At 36.6% G+C, this 17551-nt stretch overlaps 1 protein-coding gene across 4 annotated transcripts in view; it reads right to left on the bottom strand.

Annotated features, from left to right (window-relative positions):
- Positions 1–17551, bottom strand: part of PTGER3 (prostaglandin E receptor 3) — an 87283-nt gene that overhangs the window by 34987 nt on the left and 34745 nt on the right. For 2 of the 4 annotated variants that reach the window (XM_060139752.1, XM_060139751.1), the window contains exon 2: positions 11810–11989. In XM_060139752.1, coding sequence (XP_059995735.1) covers positions 11810–11989 — 180 coding nt within the window. Of the gene's footprint in view, positions 1–5060; positions 5840–11809; positions 11990–16984; positions 17404–17551 lie in introns of those variants that run through there. The other 2 variants (XM_060139750.1, XM_060139754.1) reach the window with 2 other exon arrangements.

Below are 17551 nucleotides of genomic sequence, written 5' to 3'. Positions count from 1 at the left end.
TAATAATCCTGTGCTGATAAGAAAATTCAAGTTCAGAGAGGTTTAGTAAATTGTCAAGGGCAAACAACCACTGAATAGCAAATTAGATAAACAGACTTAAGTGTTCTGACTCCTTGTCCAACACTGGGAGTTTTTCTTTTTCATTATGACCCACTACAATTTAGAGAACATTTTAGAGAAATGATGTTGCTTTAAAAATGCTTTAAAATACTTTAAACATGCAATCTCTCAGTAGTGGTCAAATATTAATTAATTAAATTAATAAATGAATTATTTTAGGTTTCAATGACAATTCTGCTGAAGGGATAGTAGCAGAAATATGCAAAATGGCTATGGTGGGAGAAAATCTGTCATAAGGAGAGGAGCCATGCATGTCTAACTAGGGCTGCAAAACATTTAAGGTAGCAGTTCCTCTTCAGAGCTTGGCAATAAATGAATATTACTTCTCCAAAATTTTTCAAGTAAATATTAATTCTGTCACTGCAAATCTTAAAATAAAGAGGCCAGGCAAAAAAAATAATAACAATAATGGTCAAGGAATGTTGAAAATAAGTAACAAAGAGCAATTGTTCTTCCTCTAAAAATGGCTTTTCATGGATCTTCTAAGGAGAAGACTCCAAACCACTGACTTATGAAAATCAACTTGCAATTTCATGCATACTATGTACAGCTGTCCAATTCACATACACACATCCAGAATGTAGGATGTTCTGGTATCAAAGTGTAGGGTTTCCAAAATATAAATATTTCAGTGCTCTAAGATGGCACTTTTTTCCTCAATAAGACAAGAAAAATGCAAAGATAAATGTCATTAATTGCTCCAGATGTTTCCCTCTAGAGAAGTGCAAACTATAAACATCAATACTGCATTCCACTAATAGCTTCAAGCATTGGCTTAAAGTATCATTAATTTTACATTTGTAAGGTCTGCAAGTGTATGCCTTGCATTTTACTGAAAGTTTCAATCAATAGGTCCTCCTTGCTGCTTTCATTCTAAATAGCAACACAAAACTATAGTACAGGCAGAAGTGTAAAAATATATTTATCCATATACATAACATAACATAAAGTCACGTAACAGAAAATAACTGGAAGTTAGATTCTAACCATTTTAGAGATTGCATTTTTCAGGTGAGGTGATATTTATTTTAACTGATTTTTTTTTTAATAGTTGGTTTTAAATCTCTCTTGCTGGATCAACACAAGGCAAAACTAAAACTCTGTGTAAGGCAAATGGCAAAACTAAAACTCTGTGTAAGGCAAATGTGTCATTGGATAACTTGTAATTCTTTTCCAAAAAATGGTCCTTTCATTTTTCAACCTGTTTTTGGCAAGTAACCTATATTGCTCCTCTTCTGTTTGGGATGGTGTTGTTTCTTTTCCCCGCATGATGGCAATTTTAAAAAATGATTGCAGTTCTGGGCTTCCCTGGTGGCGCAGTGGTTGAGAGTCCGCCTGCCGATGCAGGGGATGCGGGTTCGTGCCCTGGTCCGGAAGGATCCCACATGCCGCGGAGTGGCTGGGCCCGTGAGCCATGGCCGCTGAGCCTGCGCGTCCGGAGCCTGTGCTCCGCAACGGGAGAGGCCACAACAGTGAGAGGCCCGCGTACCGCAAAAAAAAAAAAAAAAAAATGATTGCAGTTCCTTTTAATAATGCTGCCCCCATTATGTTGATTTACTATTATGGGCATCATGCTGATTGACTATTATGGGCATGTCGTTCCTTGACATGAGATGTCAAGGAATTTTGGCATTCACAGGGAAGTAATTATGTTGATTTAGCTGCAGTTTTCGATTTTAATTTTCAAACCAAACATGGACACTTGTGAGGTTCCTTGAATCACAAAGATTTTCTCACATTGAGAATTCTTAACCTGTGTGTATAAATTTCCAAGACATCTGTAGACAGACTTTAGGAGGACTGCACAATCTCTGACACTGTAAAAAAAATTCTCTGTGCTTTTTGTGAGAAGGGGATCCAAAACTTTCACCAGATTATCAGAGGGGTCTCTGACCCCACAGTGTTTAAGAACCAGTGTTCCACTGGGTACTTCTAGTTAAATCTAATTTTAAAAGGCCTCAATGGGTTGTAATGGTTTCAGAATTATTTTCTTCCAATGTTCTTTTCAAAATTGAATTCAAACAACCTTGCATGTTATATTCAAAGACTTCTTTTTAAAGGATAGCATAATAATATTAGGCATAAGCACTGATTATCCATAGACCTTCCCTACTTTGCCTCAGAAATTTACAGTAAACTAATGAGTACCTTTGTTTTCATTTTAATTTTGGGTCAGATTTGTGGTTTAAGTTTTTCAAATTCCCATTTCATGCAAACTAGAGTTTAAATGTCAGTTATAGAGATCATGACTTGAACTCTGTCAGCAAAATGTATGGTAATAGCTCTATACCTGAGGTACTGCAGACTGGCACAAACTCAGAAAGGCACAGGCTGATAAAGAGACATTTGCCCCAGATTTGACTGCTCTTTGATAAAGATTATGTCTCAGATTAAATAAAGCTCTTACAACTCTGTAACACAGATCAGACATGCAAAAATTCCATTAAAGACAGAATTTGGTAAATTAGTTCTCTCTCACTAACGCACCTTGCCTGGAAATGTGAACTTAATTAAGAGGAATTATAACAGATTTTCGAGGTCCTGAGAGAAATGGACCATCTTTAGATATCCCTTTGAGAGACATATAATCCTAGGGCCTCTTATCAAGAACAAAATAGGGATTGGAGGCATCAATAGAAAGATGATACTTTCTAAGAAATTGTACCTCTTTGTCTGTGAATAGGTTTATGTGATTACGGAAGTGGATCAGGGCCCACGGTAATCAGGGCACTGCTGTAGTGGTAGTGCCACATTTTTGTGCAGTCAGACACAAACTGGCATTTTAATGCCTGCTTCCTTGAGAAATGCCAGAATGGTGCCTGTCAGGACCAAGATACCACAGATGGCCTTGTCCTGAAAACCCTCACACATAGCTTCCTCTTAGTGGCCATGGCCCTTGCCCTAAGGCAGAGGGTCCCAACTAGGGGCCAATATGTCCTCCATGCTGCGTTTGGCAATGTCTGGGGACATTTTTGATTGTCACAACTAGGGTGATATTACTGGCATCCAGTGAGTAGAGGCCAGGGTAGCTGCTAAACAGCTTACAATGTACAGGACAACACCCCACAACAAAGAATTATCTGCCCCAATGTGTCAAGAGTTCCATGGTTCAGGGCTTCCCTGGTGGTGCAGTGGTTGAGAGTCCGTCTGCCAATGCGGAGGACGCAGGTTCGTGCCCCGGTCCGGGAAGATCCCACATGCCGCGGAGCGGCTGGGCCCGTGAGCCATGGCCACTGAGCGTGCGCGTCCGGAGCCTGTGCTCCGCAACGGGAGAGGCCACAGCAGTGAGAGGCCCGCGTACCACAAAAAACCCCAAAAAAACAAAAAACAAAAAACGAAAAGAGTTCCATGTTTCAGAAATCCTGCCCTAAGGCCAAGTCACTTTTCCCCACTCTGTGAGATTACAGAGGTATGCCCGATTCAGACCCACACTTTTTACAGGGCCACTAGAATTTAGTCAGTTTGAATGCCTTGGAAATTGTACTGCTTTGGGCAGAGTGGAGTGAAAAAATATCTTAAAATGTGCCTCCACCTTCCTGGTTAATAGCAACTCCTTTCTCCAAAATGCAGATTAAATGTCAACTCCTACAGGAAACTATTTCTTATTTCAGCATCACCTCCCCCATATGCTTTCATTACCATAGGCTTACCCCAATAGCAGCTCTGTTCAAATGATTTGCTATTCCCCTAGATTATAAATTCATTGAAAGCTGGGTATTTTTGTTTGTTTTTTAAATCCCTGTGTCTTAGTGCCTACCAGAATGCTTAGGCCATAATTGGTACACAACAAATATATGTTGAAGAAAAGAACAAGTCTGGAGGACTGGCTTGGATTCTGAGTACCTTCCTCCAAAATAGGTCTACTCAAGACTTTTAGGTGAGCACAACAACCTCCAAGATATCTAAAGATGCCTGACTCCTTGTCCTCTGAGAACATGAAACTGGGCAATGTCATTCCATGGCATGTAGGTTCATCAGCGTTGTAGTGGAAATTCTTGGTGTACCGGAAAATAGCCATAATGATGTTTACCTCAAATGCTACAAGACTGTAGAGATCATAAGATCTGGTCGGGGGCTTCCCTGGTGGTCCAGTGGTTAAGAATCCACCTTCCAATGCAGGGGATGTGGGTCTGATCCTTGGTTGGGGAACTAAGATCCCACATGCCATGGGCAACTATTCAGACTACTGAGGCCGTGCGCCACAACTAGAGAAGTCCACGTACCACAACAACAAAGAGCCCGTGCGCAGCGATAAAGACCCAGTGCAGCCAAAAAAAAAAAAAAAAAAGATTTGGTCAGCGATTTACGGCAGAACTCTCCCTAAATGCCTTTTCTTAGGAGGAAGGAGGGCGAGCTCGGCGTGTTACTTATAATGAGCTTGGCTTTGCAGTCTATGTTCTACAGAACTTCTCCCATCACTGAGGGAGGAAGAAGTAGAGTTGAGCTAAATAAGCACATGGAATAGGGTAGTTGGGTAGCCCAACACATCTCTACCAGTAATCAGCTCACACCAATACACAGGTACAAATCTGCTGAAGGAGCTGACTATAAACAAGGGCAATTCTTATGTTGGCTGCCTGTAGATTATACTCAAATCCACAAGAAAGTAGGAGAACTAAGTTTAGAATAATTTATAAATGTGCTTTTGTATTAAAAACAAAAATTCTGAGATTATAATATGACTAGGTATCATATTGAAAAGCACCTCTCAAGTTTATAGCACATCAGTGATAATTTGTACTACATGTTATTATGGAATATAAAACAAAATGATTTAAATGTTACAGATAGGATGATGCTATTGCATTACATTGTGCTGTTATCTTGGCAAAGCACATCATATAGGATTTTGGCAAAATGCTTAATGTGATTATAAGTAAAACATTCCTGACATGAGTTGGCATCAGGAAAGAAAGACAGGGACATTTCAGAATATTCGACTTTATTTTCCATTGACAAGCACAACATAAATAATGTACATTTGTTAAGTACACAGACTGGCTCTGACTAGAATGCCGTCAAAATTCTGATGTACTTTTCATAGTCTCTTTTATTTTTCGTCTCCACCATATTGAAGACTACCCTTTAAAACATACTGGAAGATATGTTTAAATACACTTAAGATAACTAACTACATAAAGGTGACAACAGTATACCTTCCCATTTAACCAAGTGTGTAGGGATGGGGTGCTGAGTAGGCGAGGTGGAGAAATGTACACTTTCTATACTGAGCTTTACATGATTGATTAAAGTGCCAATGATTTCAATTCTTACTTAGATACATTTTGAAAATAATATATTCATTTGTTGTAAACAGATCAAAATAATCAGTGCCTATTTTTAATTTGTTTCCTTAAAGAAATGTTCAACTTTATGCTATTTGTACAAAATTGTTTGGTTAAAGAAGAGGGAGAAGGTAAGATATTTCATATATATGCAGGAAGATTGGGAAGAAAAAGAGTTTAGCAGTCAGTGATGAGTTGAGTGAATTTAACATTCACTCTTACAGAAAAGAACACTGGCCACTCCTCGCTTTGTCCTACTGATGCTCAATTATGAAAAGATAAATGTGGCCTCTTCCTCTCCTTGCTTCTGTGAAATGGCCTAAAAGGATGAAGAATCTTGACAAGTTAGAAATACACAGGTTTTCCTTCACCTCTTTCTCTTTGTTCTCTGTCCCACCCTCCATGCCTGTTCCATATGAGTGTCGTTTCAAAAGCTGAAAGAACACTGAAGTCCATCAGTAAGTCATACACATTTTCTCCTGCTGAACATTACAGCTTTGATTTCTACAGAAACTGAAAACCATAGAAAGAAACTATTTTCAAATAACTATTAAAGTCTGGTGATTAGCTAGCTTTTGGCTAGATATCTGATTCACTTTAATTAAAAAGTCAAAATATTCTAATTCTAAAACAATTAACAAAAGGATTTAAGATCAGCTCTAAAAAAATTTAGAAGTGCTATCATCTCTAAAATGCTCAGAAAGCCTGAAAAGGCTAATTTGTATCTGATGGTAATCTCTTTCCTTCTTATCTTTACTCCCATAATAAAATTATTTCATCAAAGCAGATATTAAAAAGCAGACTCAGATGTTTCATATATTAGGACATTAGCATATTAGAAATGTGAAACCATTCTCTCTCTTAAAAACAATCCCAGCTTCACCATAGTAAATATTTCTGTTACTTTTTCTCCGTGAGAAAATGGAAAAACAGGCTGGAGGCAAGGGCACTGGGGAAACAGTCTCGTTCCTAATGAGGAAATAAGCATTCCAGTGGATATTTGAGTTATGCTTTGAAATAGATTGATGTAAAACTTCTGAAAATAAAATAATTTTCATTCTCAATAGATAGTGTGATTTATATATGAATAAATATGGTATATGCCTGATTGAAGTGCATTTATAGAGAATCAAAATGTACTTGTCTTGTGGTATCATAATGTAATGGTTTACAACTCAACTTGTATAAATTATAAGCCTTTAAATAGAATCTTCACTTTAGGAATTATAAAATAGAGACTATATGGGGGCTTCCCTGGTGGCGCAGTGGTTGGGAGTCCGCCTGCCGATGCAGGGGTCACGGGCTCGTGCCCCGGTCCGGGAGGATCCCACATGCCGTGGAGCGGCTGGGCCCGTGAGCCATGGCCGCTGAGCCTGCGCGTCTGGAGCCTGTGCTCCGCAGAGGGAGAGGCCACAGCGGTGAGAGGCCCGCGAACAAAAAAATAATTGTTGACCTCTTTTAGAAAAAAAAAATGCCTCACTTCTAGACTTGTTGAAGTCTTTCATAAATATGTATAGTTTCAGTTTTCCCTTTGTCACTTTGAGAACAAAGTCACCTTGTACTATTCTTTTTACTTTCTTCAGTTTTATAGGTGGACTCAATCCAAAAAAGGCATTCAGGGAAGGCATGTGAAAAATTTTACTTAATAACTACAACATGAATCATTATAAAATTGAAACCTTTTGCATGAGAGAAATCTAGGGGAAATGAACTTTTACATGTAATTAGTAACTATATTAATGATACCAGTATAATGGAGTTTAATTTTTGAATTTTCCCTAATTCTCTGTTTCATGCTTCATACGTAATCACCACCTGTCAGTAGTCTTAGAATTCTGAACAGATAGCAGCTTCTTAACAAATCTGCATGTGAGTTTTAGACTGATTTCCAAATTTTGTAAATAGACTCTATCATAACCTATGTTAGGAAACATCACAGATTATGTCACCTCTTATTAGCATTGTATTGCAACTCAGAAAACAGTTCTGTCGATTTAGCCACAATATTACTCTTCATTTAAAAAATGTTATAATCTCATTCATTGAACAATTCTTTTCATTTATTTAGACCTCAATTTTTGCAGATTTGAGACATAACACAATCACAAAGCTAGCAATAAACAAGCAGTTATGAAGATTGGGCATGGTTGGCGACCTAAATTTTTACAGAGGTAAATCATGGAAATTTTAATTATTCCATACTAAGCTTTTTATATGTTTGTAGTAATAAATACTCTCTGTAGTAATAAAGTCTCTCTGTGTCACTCATCTTCTAGTAATCTGTATATTTCAAGAGAAGCTTTGGGGTTAAAATATGAGAATAAATGGGTAATATATGTGCCTAAAATTTCATAAAACAAAATTTTTCTATTTTCTGTAGCTGACTTAATCCCAATACAAAGAACTATGATAACTGACATGGGGAAGACTGAAAGCAGATCACTAATCTGGGGTCAAAACCAACAAAAACATATAAAGTATTAAATAAATAAAATTCCTAATTCTTGAAAATTTAATATTAGAATATTGCCACAGATTGTCCACCTTATTAAAATACTGTTTTGTCAAAGTTTTTAGTTTGTCTATTACTCAATGCCAGTGTGGTCACAGGGTCTTTTATAGTTAACTTTTACATGAGCTTCCACAATTTTATTCCATAACATGGTCAAAAGGTCTTTTATATAATAAAGAAGTGTTCAGTATATATGTGCACTTTAAAATTGACAATCATTTAATAACTTCATATATAGCATTAGGTAAATTTGATAAATCTTGCAATAACACATTTTGTTTCTTCAATTTAAAATATTTTAAAGATATCCACCATACTTATTTTATTTGAAAAGAAAACTGTTCTAATTGGTTGACGTGTCATCATTCTCTTCTGTGACACAACATAGCGGTATAAATTCACTGTTTGGAAAATCAAAACTGTTTCGTAAAATCTACGACAGCTGACATTACATATATTTCTACATTGCATTCACTCACTACTTTCTATTTAGTTTCCTAGGTCTCTATTTTTTTTTTAACCAATACTGAGAAGTTTTGTAATTCTCATAATTTATGCATGCATTTTTTTCCTGCTCAGATATATGCATGGATAAACTAAGTATATGCGAGTGAATTTAAAGGCCAATGAACTTAAACGTGGAAACTGACATACTCTTCTGCAGTGACTTTAGATGATCACTTCCTAACCACATCTAGGGCCTCTGAACAACATCTCTGAAATCTAACTTCAGCTATCATCCAAAGACTGATATCATGTAGGACTTATATTTCTTATCAGGTTTTCCATGTACTAACAAATGGCTGCCTACATAACAAAACTCACATGCTGTTTACATAATTCTTCCTTTTCCATCTCCTTTTTTTTTTGACAATAATATTATATTTTAAAGTCTCTACTAAAAAGATAGCCTCTTATGTCCAGATCTTTCTTCCAGAATTACTTGTTTCAATTATTTACCTATTCATTAATTCTTCTTTTTATAAACATCTTTATTAGAGTATAATTGCTTTACAATGTTGTGTTACTTTCTGTTGTACAACAGAGTGAATCAGCCATATGCATACTTATGTCCCCATATCCCCTCCCTCTTGCGTCTCCCTTCCATCCTCCCTATCCTACCCCTCTAGGTGTTCACAAAGCACTGAGCTGATCTCCCTGTGCTATGCAGCTGCTTCCCACTAGCTATCTATTTTACATTTGGTAGTGTATATATGTCCATGCCACTCTCTCACTTCGTCCCAGCTTACCCTTCCCCCTCCCCGTGTCCTCAAGTCCATTCTCTATGTCTGCGTCTTTATTCCTGTCCTGACCCTAGGTTCTTCAGAACCTTTTTTTTTTAGATTCCTTTTCAAGCTTGTTCAAAAACTGCCATCATCCACAACTACCATGTATCCCTGGGCAGGAATTTGTTTTGTAGTTAAGCATGAGTTTTAGGCTGTTTTGTCTTTATGCATTTCTGTGGTTTGATGAAAAGTGATATTTCTTTGACAATAATCTCAATTACCACTTGGGAGTAGCAGTCTCTTAAATTATTAATACAAATAACGCTCTTTGTTATGCAGCAATATGACACTGCACATCTGAAGATAAATTTGTGTTTCTGTAATTAAACAAGCAGAGATCATTCACTTCATCAGCTTGATGGTCTGTAATGGCATGAAGCGCTTCAACCATATTGTGGGGCCCCACCAATGTGCACTTGGTTTTGGCAGATAATGATTCATTCATTCTCTGAGCAAACAGTCATTGAATACTTTCTATATTCCAAGTGCTGTACTAGGTGCTGGAAGAAATAACCCAATCAAGCTCATACCACTTGGATCTATACTATGTGTATATCTAAACCTAGGGTCTGAGGACCACTCAAGAGGTAAAACCTCTTCACTATAAGATCATTTAAGTGCACTTTTTTCCTGAAAAAAAAAGTATGTAGTTTTCTTTCATCCTCCATGAGGTGACCTGTAGGATAATCCAATTCTATGGCATAGAGAGATTTTATAATGGGGTTTTAGTATAGGTTATTTATCATCATTTTTTCCAAAACCTAGACTAGTGGAACGATCATGAGTTACAAAAGTGCTCCCAGCAGATTTTTTTCTTTTATTTGAATTTTTGAATTATATTTATTCATTTATTTTTTTATACAGCAGGTTCTTATTAGTTATCTGTTTTATACATATTGGTGTATATATGTCAATCCCAATCTCCCAGTTCATCCCACCACCAACCCCGCATCTCCACCACTTTCCCCCCTTGGTGTCTATACATTTGTTCTCTACATCTGTGTCTCTATTTCTGCTCCCAGCAGATCTTGCTGTCTCACTCAGTTTGACATGGTCATTTAAATTGATTACTCCTGATTGACTTAGAGTGGTGTACTTATTAATCTAATAGATATTTTGTACCTCTTAAAATTAATTCTTCCCCAAATGCTTACTGAACACAAACACAAATGTAGTTACTATAAAGGAGTATAAATAAATCTCAAGTTTCTTAAAACTAGGAAAGCAATAAAGGAAAAAACAAATTAAAATCTTCATGAGAAAATGTTAGTAAGTCTGCAAAATGAATGCTCTAAAGAGTATGAAGAACATATTATGTAGGTCTGATTTAAAAGATTGTTGTGTTTGTTGGGGAAATCTTCTGTTTAAGTGTAATTCTCAAAACTTAACGTAGTGACCTACTTGTGCCAAAAAGATATCAAGCTTAGCTATCAAGGTTTGTACACATGTAGACCCTGAGAGAAACATTTTAAGAATAAATATTTAGATAGAGCTACTTTGAGAAGAGGGCAGAGAAAGTGCTGTGAGGGATCAATATTATTAATTCCCTAATCCTATAAATAGGCCAAACTATGGAAAGTCTTTATGGAAGCTTCAAAATATTTATTGGTGTTAGAATCAGCGTTAGTATTTAAATACCCAAAATACTGAAGAGAATACTTTTGGTGGAAAATCAGGGAAGATAATTAGCCAGAGTACCTATATTTAGTGCTCAAATCAGTCCTTAAATAGCATTTTGAAAAATCACTTCACTGACTCCCAAGCACAGTTTTACGAATCTTCTGCAGGCTTGTAGGAATTAAAAATGTAATCAAAAGGAAGAACATTTAGCAATTTGGATGGTCACAAACTCTGTCATTTTTGAAATAAATGGAACTGACTCTTATTCAGATAATGAATAAACCTAATTACCAACCCAACCAAAACTTAAACTTTGTAAGGTTAGCAGCTAATTTACAAATTGAGCAGTATTTAAATAACATCAGTACCAATGAACACTTGTGGATACATTATAGATGTTTTTTTAATCCTAAATCAACTTTTTAAAAAAATGTAAGGGGAATAAGAGTGACACAGAGAGAAAGAGAGAGTAAAAGAGAAAGCAGAAGGCCAAGGTTTTGAGCAAAAACAAACCTTGTCTTCAACGATCTGTGCGTTAAGTTCCCCATGTATTCAGAATACTAGAATATTAACTATTCCCATCCCACCCCCATCCCAGACCAAGATCATTTATATAGAAGAAAAAGTCTTCACCTAATAAATAATCACATATTCAGCTACAAATGACAGAGTCCCCCAAACACTAGACTATTATTAATCTATTTTCCTTTGTTCGTGTTTGAATACTTCTGGCACATAGGGGATTATCTATGCTTCTGAGACCATTTAGCCTTATATCAAAAATTCTACTTCAACGCATAAACAGTGGCATGCCAGATATGCCTAAATTCACAGTAAGGTTTAGGGCTATTTGTTGCCAAAAGCTGTGAACATGCAAGTTGATTAAGAGTTCTCTTTCATGCCTCTGTCTGTGTTATTTCATTGGATAGTGAGATCGTCTGTACTTTCTTTCCATTATTACAGCAGCTGGAGACAGCATTTGCTACCTGGCAAAACTTTTGAAGAAGGATCTTTCTTAGCAGCAGATAAACCCAGGGATCCAAGATCTGGTTCAGTGAAGCCAGGCGAACAGCTGTTAAGAAGAAGCTGTACTCTTTCTGCTTTTCTGTGTACGACTTGCAGTGCTCAACTGATGTATGATTGAAGATCATTTTCAACATCATTATCTAAGAAAAAGGGACAAATTATTATTCCAAAGATTAATAAAGTCATATGCATCTCCCCTACACGGTACTTTGCACATAAATTAACAATCAATTGGTTATTGGATTGAAATGATCAATTCAAGCAACACTTATACTCACAGAACACAGCCCTGAATTATATAAGATATTCCTCTGGATTTTCCCACATTTTTGCCTATTCAACGTGATGCAGATTTTTTAAAAGTACATGTACTCAGGCTCTCGGTTCTTGGGATTTAAGAAGTTGGAAAACAACACATCTCAAAATTAGCCAAAGTCGTCTGTCTTGCTGCAGAAAATACCAGGAGGTTGACACCTAAATGAGAGCCAATGCTTCAAAAAAAACAAAACATATGTAATCTGAAACTTCAGTAGTTGTAACTGGAAAAAAAGAAAAAAAAACCTAGAAGAAAAAATAGAAGCAAGAAAGGGGAAAATAGTAGTTATATTTTCTTTTTCTTCTTCTTCTTCCTCTTCTTCTTCTTCTCCTTCTTCTTCTTGTCATTAGCATTTACCGAATCCTTACAATTTGCCTGACACTGTGTCAAGTTCTTCATATGTATTTAATAAACAATAGAAGATAAATATTATTGCCATCTCCTTTTTACAATTGCAGAAACCAAGGTTTAATGACGTAAAATGGCTGAGCCAGACTTAAACCCAGGTTCACTGACATACGTCAGACAGCATTTTACCTCTTTTTGGTCTCTCCCTGGTCACTGCACACACACTAGAATGTAAACTCCATGAAGGCACAATTTGGGACTATATCATTTTTTCCTCACTAGTTCATTCCCAGTACCTAGACCAGTATTTAGCAGAGGGTGTTCAACAACCATTTGTAAATGAATATATGATCCATATACAAATATAATATATGACATCTATAACATACCTAATATAAATATACTTATATTTGAATGAATAAATATTTGTGATTACCACAGAAGAGAACAAAATGAAGATTCAAATGGATCTGGAAAGGTATTCAAGCTCATTAATCATCAGAGAAATGAATATTATGACAGAGTAAGAAACCATTTTACACCCACTAGCTTGACAAAAATGAAACGTGACTTTGGGGTGTGGAGCCATGTGGGTGCTTTTGCATCCTACTAGCAGGGGCGTGAGCTGCAGCAGCCACCTGGGAAGACAGTGAGGCCTGTCTCTGCTGCTGCTGTGCACAAGTCCCACTCCCAAGAGTACACTGCCCCTAACTGCTGCACCAGAAGTTGTGTGTATGACCGTTCATTACAGCATTGTTCGTAACAGCAGAAAAAAAGCAGGAACAACCCGAACATGGGTTCACACCTGCAAACAAAGAAAGGTGCTGACTTTATTACCAGCTCCTAAACTGGTCTTTCTAGACGTACATGACTATTAAGCACTTGAAACGTGGCTGGAGAAAATTGAGATGCTGGGATATGTAATGACTAATGAAATGATACTATCTTTGATATAGTGTGTTAAATAAAGTACACTATTAAAATTAGCCTCACTTGTTACTTTTTAAAAAATGACATTACTAGAAAATTTAAAATTATATATGTGACTTGTATGTGTTGCTCACGGTACATTTCTACTGAACCCAAAATGTCTCTCTCTTAAGGCTCACATTTATTTGGATGTTCTGTCCTCAGGTCACACATCCCAAATTGAAGGGGTCCCAACATCCCTGGGCATCCCAAACACCCACAAACCTACTATCCCAACAATGGCACTTTCTTTCTTACACAGTCACCCTGGCTCAACACGTCAGAGTCACCTTCGAATCCTTCTTTTGCCTTGTCCTCTGCACTGCCATTTGCTCTTGTTCCAGTCTCATCCCCATTCAGCTCCTCCTCTCATCTGAATTATAGTGATAACAGACACCCCGATGGTGCAAATAGATGTCAGCACTACACAGATTAGGTGTTCTAAATCTCGGCTCTGATCAAATCTTCACCAGCTATGAAAATGTCAGCTTGGTCTTACTGGACAGAATTGAGTCACAGGTAATTCTTAAACCAATCATTGGCACAGGAGATGGAAATTTCCAGGTTTGGCTTATAAGACAAATACATTCTCTGGGGCTTACACCCTGGTCCTTGACCAATTTACCACCTAATACCTGAACAAAATTATGACTCTATAGACAAATAAGAGAAAAATGGGTAGGCATACATTCTGACTCTGTAATTTCTTTCAAAGAAATTTTTTCCAAGGGATTTATTCAATAAAAGAAAAAAGCTGGACAAATAAGTGAATGTTCAGTGAAGAATTATCTAATCTAGTAAGAAACTTCAAACAAGTAAATCTCTAGTATCAGGAGTAAAGTTTAATAAAATACAGCCTGTTTGCTTAATAATATATATATGAAGTAAGTGAAAAGAACAGAATGTAAGATACTATCATGTATATATAATTGTATTGTTATTACAATTAAATTATGTAAAATATGTAGACTTGCAGAAGGCAATGGAATTATTATTAAACAATTATTAAATTATTTTAAATTTTTTATGTACATAAAAACATTTCAAGCAATTTAGGAAAGTCTTTTGTTTAAAGGGAGTTGATTATTCCCTTCATTAATAAATATGAATACACCAAATACACCAAAATTATTTAAAATAAATATATCTACATTAGTATCTTCTGATGCTGGCTCAGAGCCCTGTGAACTGAACACTACCTCCCACATGTGATGAATGTTAAGGGCCTCAAGATGGGGCGATTATCCTGAATTATCTGGGTAGGCTTAATGTAATCACATGGGTTCTTAAAATCTGAGAACCTTTCCAGCTGTGGTCAGAGGGAGATGGGTCCACAGAAGAACGGTCAGAGAGATGCAGTGTTGCTGGTTTTGAAGATGAAGGAAGGGAGCCATGAGTTAAGGAATTATAGACGACCTCTAGAAATTGAAAGGAAAAGAAAAAAAAAAGCAAGGAAACAAGTCTGATTCTTCTTCAGAGCTTCCAGAAAGTAATGCAGCCCTGTGCATACCTTGATATTAGCCCAGTGAGACCCATGTCAGGCTTCCAACCTACGGAACTGTAAGATACATTTGTATTGTTTTAAGCCACCAAGTTTGTAATTTGTTAAAGAGCTACAGTAGAAAACTAATACTCCCACAGAGTGAGTTCTCAACAAATGCTGAAAGGGGATGGGGAGGTATGAGCTTGAAAACAACTTATTCTCTCTCACAGATAAAACATCCTAGCAATTTTCCTTACTTTGTACACTTTGTTAGGAAACTTTTTTTTAACATAAAGTAAAAGTAAACTTCATCCTAACTCTTATATAAATTGTCTCAATTTCTATATTTGCAACATGTAAAAATGCATTCCTGTTATTCAAGTTACATCAGTTAGATCTCAGTCTTTGACTAAAAGGTATAAAACTGTATTTTCAGTTCAGTTGCCTTTAAGAAAAACACGTGGTTATTAATTCTTTTGTCTTCTTTTTATAAGCTATTGGTGCTAACTCTTTCAGTCCCTCACCTCATCCAATAATTAAATATATTTGACCACTTACCATCTTTCAGGAAGTGTTCTGAGCCTCATCTAGAATGATTTAAAAACTCACTTGTTACATTTTCATTTTCTTTTACAAAATAAAGTGTTGGATTTCTCCAACTTTTTATAATCAAGAAAATTCATAAAATTACTTATTAAAATGGAATTTCAGTCATTTTACACAGTCCTCCTTGATTATTTAAAAATTAATTTTTATGAGGCTAATAATTTAAAATTATTTTTATTAGGCTAATACAGGTTTCATATGCCTTACATTGGCTAGTCCACTGTAATTTCCCATAATTTTCTAATGACAATGCACTGATTATGAAATTATGAAACCAAGCTCTGTAAGCAATAGCTGGCACATAGGAAGAGACACTCGAGCTTTCCCAGAACTCATGAGATGTGCAGCATGAAGATAATTGGAATTAGAGGCAGTGAGCATGATATCGCCATTTCCAAATGGCAGCAGGGATGAAAGTAGAACTCTTAATTCCCTGTTTAATTTTAAACATAAATGCAAGTTAACATCCATGAAAAAAGCAAGGAAAGGAGTCTCCGATGCTCCTGCAGAGCTTCCAGCAGTGAATAGAGCCCTGTGGACACCTTGATATTAGGTGTCCTATATTAGACATCCCTCTATTTAAGGAGCTGAACAGTGATGAGAATTTTTGCAAATATATTTTAGACGATGAGACTTTGGGAGAAAAACTTTGGCATCAATATATAGACTTCTGGTAGATTATTCCTATTAGTCCCATTCTACAAGGGAGAAGGGACAAACAAAAACCAGGATGCTTGGCCACCACTAAAGCTATTTTTTCAGCAAACACGCTGCACAATTGCTCCTTCTAAACAGCCTCATGTAACAATCTGGTCAAGGGAGCCGTGAGACCAGCTGTGGTTAAACAGAGCTGCCGCTCTTCTGTCAGCATCTTCTCCAGGCTCCATGTGACTCTTCCAGGCCTCTTGCCTCTCCTCCGGTTATCAGCAGGAAGAGAGAGTTCTTTTTGTACCGTGATAGCGAGGAACACAACTACATCAGTAACCCCTAAATTCTCCATCCCTGCCTAGTGTCAAGGGCAATTACTTTTCTCCATCCTAAAGGAAGATTTGTCCGATTTGTCCCTTCCACAGTGATAATGATCTTTTAAATGTACAAAACACTAACCAGGGAGACCTTTTTTTGGTTTTTCTTTTTGGTCACACTGCACAGCTTGTGGGATCTTAGTTCCCCGACCAGGGACTGAACCCGGGCCCTGGAAGTGAAAGCGTGGAGTCCTAACCACTGAACCACCAGGGAATCCCCGGAAGATTGTTGTTTTTAATAGTCTGCATTTGGACTTTATTTTACTACAGTAGGATTTAAAAGTACACATTTAAAAACCTTCAGTACTTTATTTCTTGGTTCAAATATGCCTTGGGCTATAGGCTACATATATCTATTGAAGATGATAAATGAGAAAACCCAGAAAAATTAATTTGTGGGGAGGGAATAAAATTTTTATTTTCCCTTAGGCTCCATTACGTGGTTTTTATGCATTTCTAGATTATTCCTAATATAATGTGTAAGAGAACTTTCCTCACAGCCAATTTTTATTTATGATGTTTTGTTTTCCGTAATCTCCGGTTGTCAGGTTATGGGAGAATAACCTGCTCCACTGGAAACTCCCTGTATAGTTTGATAAATGTGCTACATTATAATACATTGAAACCAGTCTGGGAGCTTTGAACCACTTAATTACATAATTTGAAGGACTTTCATGAGAAGAAGTTTCACTGCAGATTTAAGAAATAATTGTAGTGTTTTCAATCTGGTTACAACTCTGTTCTCAGATTGCCAAATCATCTCAGCATTCTAGACTTTGTTTCAGAAGCTTCTCCTCTTTATCTAATCTGGAAAAGTTGGAAATAAACAGTTCATACACATTAAGAAAAGTTACTAGAAGTTGCATTACTTCATCTTTACTATTATGCAATTTTATTAAATGTTTCAAAACAACAATGGACTAAGAATCAGAAGAAGCAAATCCTACCCTGGTTC

This window comes from Lagenorhynchus albirostris, chromosome 2 (genome assembly GCF_949774975.1).
Source record: "Lagenorhynchus albirostris chromosome 2, mLagAlb1.1, whole genome shotgun sequence".
NCBI classification, from domain to species: domain Eukaryota; kingdom Metazoa; phylum Chordata; class Mammalia; order Artiodactyla; family Delphinidae; genus Lagenorhynchus; species Lagenorhynchus albirostris.
The sequence above is the reverse complement of the archived record's forward strand: the minus strand, read 5'-3'. Positions and strand labels throughout refer to the sequence as shown.